Source organism: Taurulus bubalis (assembly GCF_910589615.1).
Source record: "Taurulus bubalis genome assembly, chromosome: 3".
NCBI classification, from domain to species: domain Eukaryota; kingdom Metazoa; phylum Chordata; class Actinopteri; order Perciformes; family Cottidae; genus Taurulus; species Taurulus bubalis.
This window is the reverse complement of record NC_136591.1, coordinates 36,681,184-36,687,147: the sequence shown is the minus strand read 5'-3', so window position 1 is coordinate 36,687,147 and position 5,964 is coordinate 36,681,184. Positions and strand designations below refer to the sequence as shown.

The 5,964-nt window shown below is 42.6% G+C and overlaps 1 protein-coding gene across 1 annotated transcript; it reads right to left on the bottom strand.

Annotated features, from left to right (window-relative positions):
- Window positions 1-726: 726 nt before the first annotated feature.
- pea15 (proliferation and apoptosis adaptor protein 15) lies at window positions 727-3,249 on the bottom strand (the record flags this gene model as incomplete). Its single annotated transcript, XM_079214856.1, has 3 exons — window positions 727-791; window positions 2,836-2,991; window positions 3,078-3,249. The coding sequence occupies 3 exons, from the start codon at window positions 3,247-3,249 to the stop codon at window positions 727-729; spliced, it is 393 nt and encodes a 130-aa protein (XP_079070982.1).
- Between the last annotated feature and the right edge of the window lie 2,715 nt (window positions 3,250-5,964).

Below are 5,964 nucleotides of genomic sequence, written 5' to 3'. Positions count from 1 at the left end.
GAATTATTAGTGTTACGTATCGCTGCACAAACAATGCATCCGGCCTATTGTTTCTATGGTTACCTGTCAGCTTTCTGACATTTTCAGAGTTTCTGGAAAAAAATATAATATGCATTTTGCCATTTCGATTTGCTGTTAAGAGTTTTTTAAGGCGGCGTTTGTCGTTCCAAATCATTATTGATGTAGTCGTTGTCTAAACTATAATTAACTTCACTGACGCAGACACACACACACACACACACACACACACACACACACACACACACACACACACACACACACACACACACACACACACACACACACAGTTGCATAAGCACAGCATCACAGATCGAACAGTGTTTACAGGTTACACTCATTCTGAACTGACCCACTCAGTTTGACTCTCTCTCTCTCTCTCTCTCTCTCTCTCTCTCTCTCTCTCTTTCTCTCCCCTCACACACACACACTGTCGGTCCGTCTCCAGGTTTCTTCTTCTAATGTCTCTTTTTCCGCAGCATCCCGTCTCCCCTCAGCTTGGGAAGATGCTTCATCGCTACAATCCGATTGGTTGGTTGGTTGGTGTGTCATGGCTTGTGTTAGTGTGGCTGTATGTGTGTGTGTGTGTGTGTGTGTGTGTGTGTGTGAGAGAGGGGGGTGTTGGTTAGAAACGGTTGGTCGTTGGTTGATTGGAGTGCCAGGAGTGAAGAAATCAAGGTGCAAAGATCAGGGTGGCGGGTCGCGACCTCACACTTTTTTAGGGGGAGGAGCCAACTTGATGATCTCATCTTCAGAGGGCTGGCGGATGATGTCTGAGAGAGAGAGAGAGAGAGAGAGAAAGAGAGAGAGAGAGAGAGAGAGAGAGAGACATCTTAAGAAACATGTGCTTTAAACAAAGAAAGTTGTCAACTTGTTTGCATGTGGACCAAAGCTGTGGATTAATCTGTCCATAAATATCAAACATGCAATTTAAAGTTACAATCCTTAAGAATCTCAACATATCAACCCCCATTTTCGATGCTATTTACGGTTGGATTTTTTTCAGGAATAGCCATTCGTAGTAATTACATTCTCTCTACATAGTTAATCTCTCCGCCATTTGCCAGCATTTCCATGTTTCTGTTTCTGTGTTTTGTGTCTCATCCATATCAGCTCATTTTACAAAACTATACGCTAACAATTGTTTTCTTATCTCCGTTTAATCTGTATGTATTTTATGCAGATTTATTTTCAGCAATTCCACTGGCCGTCACTTTGATGAACAGTTAATCAGACTCTTCCATCTGCACTTGTTTTACTACTGTCTTTAATGTCTTTTTTAATCTTTTTTATATTGATCTGAAACCATTAAAGCTGATTCTGACGTTGCTGTATTAAATATTACTTTTAATTGAAAGGAAAAAAATTCACTTGAGACCAAATATTAAAACATTGAAGCTCTGAGCTGATTATTTTCAGTACATTAAACACACTCACTTCTCAATGAAAATGCATGCTGGGTATTGAGCCTCACTGCTTTTTGCATTGAAAACTGAAAAGTACAGAAAGTCTGACGGGAAAAATACATTCAGTCTTCTGCTGTCTGGAATCATCCAGTTTTATTAATAGAGCAGCTTTCAAACACAAAGGACTCTCCAGAGCGATGAATCACAGCGACAGGACGGAGATAAATAAAGCAACAAATATGAACATGACACGGTAAGAAAAATATGTTAAAAGCCTAAATAACAAGATTTATATAATGCGATTGGTGTAGAAATAAACAAATCACAGTAAAAGATGGAATTAAAGTCGTCACGGTCTTTTCTTTTTTCGTGAACATGCCATAAAAAGGCTGCGTGTGAGCTCAGCAGACATTTCATCTTTTATTAGCAGAGGCTTGTTTTTGTCTTTGTCCGGAGCAGCTGGGTTTTTATGTTGTCTTAACTCAACCTGGATGAAACCAAAATTTCTCCCGTGACCTGAACTGAACTGCAAGAAGAGTTGTCGAAAAGAAATACACCTAATAATGTCAGCAAGGAGCGGGTTGGGAGAGGAGGAAAGAACATTGTATCCTCCCTTAAGACTTATTAGTTATTAGTTATCTCCGTCTTTATTTACACCCGAGTAACAACATATTAAATTTAACCAGAATCGTCTAAGATACGTCAAGATAATATATACATATATATATATCTTAGTACATTCTTCATTTTCTTCTTTTAATAACTCTAATAAATCAATATTGGCCTTAGAATCTGAATCTGATGTTATAGGTCGACTATTCTTTACAGATCGTGTTTTATAAATATTCACATAGTTGATCTGCATATTATTATTAGCATGAATGTGATAGTTTGTACTTATTTTATGAACATAAAACACCCTCAAATAAAGTCTCCATTTCAAATAATTATGACAAATATGACAATTACTTTTTTCAGTGTTCATAATGATTCATTATTCAAGATTCAAGATGTTTTCCCTGTCATATGCACAGATAACAGACAGTTATTCTGTTCAATGAAAAGCTTATTTTGCTGGGTCCTCCTAACACACAGAACTAGAATAAACTTAAGGCAAAAAATAAATAGATGTTATTAATATATTCACCTTGTTTTATTGTAATTTGATTTTATAAAACTAAACTAAAATATTCAGTAATATAACATCTATTTATATGAACTTGATCATTAATTGGTAGAACATTTTAAAATGTATTAGAATGTTTCTGCCTCTAATTCATTGCGCAACAGTAAAATGATCAAGAATCGAAATCGCTCAGTTTGTGTGTGTCATTGTGTGACATTGTGTGACATTGTGTGTCATTGTGTGTCATTGTGTGACCAGATATAGTTTGATTGACACATGACACACCTTTGTACTTCTTGGCGGAGGGGATGCGCGTGAGCTTGGTGTCGATCTCGTCGTCCTCGGAGATCTTCAGCACCGTGGTGCGGTACTCGATCACCCTCGTCAGCAGGTCCGGCCGCCGCGAAATCTCGAAGATGTGCTCGATGTACGACAGGTTGTCTGCGAGGGAAAATACACATAAAAAACCGTCATGAAGTGTTAAAATACGAGCTTAACATTGACATCCTCCCGTCTGCGCCGCTCGCCTTGGGCCAGCTTGTCGTTCTTCTCCAGGTAGCTGAACCACTCCTTGGAGGAGGTGATGTTGGTGCTCTGGTCCTCGGGGATGTCCTCCTTGCAGGCCGACTTGAGCTGCTCCAAGTCTTCGTTGGTGATGTTTTCAGACAGGTCGCTGAGCAGAGAGCTGTACTCCGCCATGGTCTGGTCAGAGAGAGAGAGGGGAAACAGTTAGGCATGCCGAATGAGACGATCAACGGAAAATAAAGGGGAGGGGGGAGATACAGAGAGGCCGAAAACATCCTCATGTTGCGTACCGGGCAAACAGCCCACATGATTCCCAGACTCCAGTGTGGAAATCTCAGCTAATGACAAAAGCATCCCGTCAGAGCACAGACCACAGAGAGCTGGTCAATCTCTCTCTCTCTGAAAGAGGAGACTGAATGTGACAAAGCGGGACGAACCATCAGAATTAAGGACGTCCCAAAGGGGGGATCGATGCACTCAGTGAAGGGCTCTAGTCATCACAAGGTTATCCATTTATACTCACTTCATCATACCAGAACGTATCTTTCAACTAAAAGCAAACCGACAGTCTAGATTTCCTTTTTTCTCACAAAAAAAGATCTGCTTCCTGAGTATCCAGAGCATGAAAGAGCTCATTTCTCTGTGCCACATATCACTTATCCATAAACACATTTAGAAACATATTGACTAGTATCTATGCCTAATATGTTAAACTCTATTCTCTCCGCATGTTTTTGCAATTATTAAATTATGAGCTGATGTTCCTCCAATGACTCAAAGCTCTGGTGAACATTTCTGTCGATCTCTGTCGCCCTCTAGTGGACGGAGGCAAGTCTACCCGTCAGTGTGTTATGATTTAAAATAAAACATGACTTCAGGCATGGAGGTTCTAGATGAAGAGAACATATTGGACTGGTGCTGTGCATCTGCAGTTGCGTTGAGTTATGGGAATCTGTTTCTCTAATTATGGGACAGAAATAGATCACAGACAGCTGGTGGAAGGATCAGACTGGCGTTAAAGCACGAGTGTTGTTGGTACACAATGATAGGATAGTTGTGTGTGTGTGTGTGTGTGTGTGTGTGTGTGTGTGTGTGTTGTTCAGAAAGAGGCAGCCAGTGAGAAAACGTGAAAGAGAAACAGGAAACAGGCGTCAGATGCAGACGCAGGTTTCAGCTCATATCTCAGGGTTATTAACAGATTTGGGTCGAGCTCTTCATGTGCGTCTGCATAACCGGGATGATCGCACATATTCAGATGTTATGCTGCGCGGGAAGAAAGATGATCTGCAACTGGAGCCGGGTGCATAATAAATGCTTCAAGATGTATCGGCGACTCTCAGGTTTAAGTAGATTCACTGGTCTCCAAATGTCTTGTATTGTCCAAAACCCAAAGATATTAAGTTTACATGATAATGAACGAATCCTCTCACAGGGAGACGCTGGAATCAGAATAATTTGATTTATTTCACTATTATTTTTCTTGAAAAATTGCAAAATAGTCACTGTTTTATTCTCCCTAGCGACCAATCTGTTCATCATTTCAGCTCGTGAGTGTCAGTTCATTGAGGGAAATGATGCTGATATACTTATGATGATATTTTAAGAATAATATTGGCTAGAAATCAAAACGCTTCAGCTGCCTTAGGATTTCCAAAAGGCCCAAAACGTCCTCAGCGAGTTCAACTGAGGACGTGATTGAGGTCACCTAAAAACAGCTGCATTTCATCTGGATGGGATCCTCGCTCGGGGACGCCTCATCTCTTCGAACGTAATCTTCCCACGCCATAAATGCACATGTCTTTTCCGTGTCACACACACACACACACACACTCTGTGTCACACACACTCTGCATCGTGCGCTCCGTCTGCCTCGGATCCCCTCGCTCTCGTCACAGATAAGCAGCGGCCGTACAGAAAGACCCAGAAGAGGCTCTTGCGGCTGCGGTCGCCTGCAGCCGCCACCAGAGGGCGCCCTCCACCTCCACCATCCGGAGCACCAGCCGCTGTGGCATCGTCTCTAGCGCTCACGGGGGAAACATGTCGGATGGGAGTTGATGCTTTCTAGCTGAGCAGAAGACTCCAATTTAAAAAAAATAAAAATAAATAATCGTCATTTCCAGCCAATAAGGGCCGACTAGACGAGTCTGTCTTCCCATGCAAACAGCAGTGAGCCTCTCAGCCAGCATGTGACGCTCAGGATGCTGCGGTCCCAGCCGCTGTTTTCAGGTGCTTTGTTTGCCCGGCTCTCACGGCTAATTGGTGGCATTTGGGTTTGTCTGATCCTCAGGGGCGAAAGCACAATGATGACAGGGCGCTTTACTGTGCAGAGAGAGAGAGAGAGAGAGAGAGAGAGAGAGAAAGAGAGAGAGAGAGAGAGAGAGAGAGAGAGAGAGAGATGGTGTGTGTTTGTGTGTGTGTGTTTATTTCAGTCTTAAATGTCTCATTCATCTCCTCTCTCACCAGAGCAACGTGCTCAATCAACACAAAGCGCTGCGTGGGAGAGAGCCGGGACATGCACCTTAACTCCAGTGAATACAACAAGGGTCTGAATACTGTGTGTGTGTGTGTGTGTGTGTGTGTGTGTGTGTGTGTGTGTGTGTGTGTGTGTTTGCATGTATTTACGTGCACTCAAGTGAATGTGTGTTTGAACGCTTCGACTCACAAGCTTGTGAATTGTGTGTGAGACGGAGGGAGACTGAAAGACCGAATGTGTGTGTGTGTGTGTGTGTGTGTGTGTGTGTGTGTGTGTGTGTGTTGGTCCCGGTGCCTCCTCTCTCGACCCGGGTCGCCCTGCCTGCTCTCTGTTTTGCACCACAATGGACCGGCGCTGCTTTTGTGTACTTTCAGAGGAGACGGGGAACAAACACAACAATGGAAGGAGCGGCTACA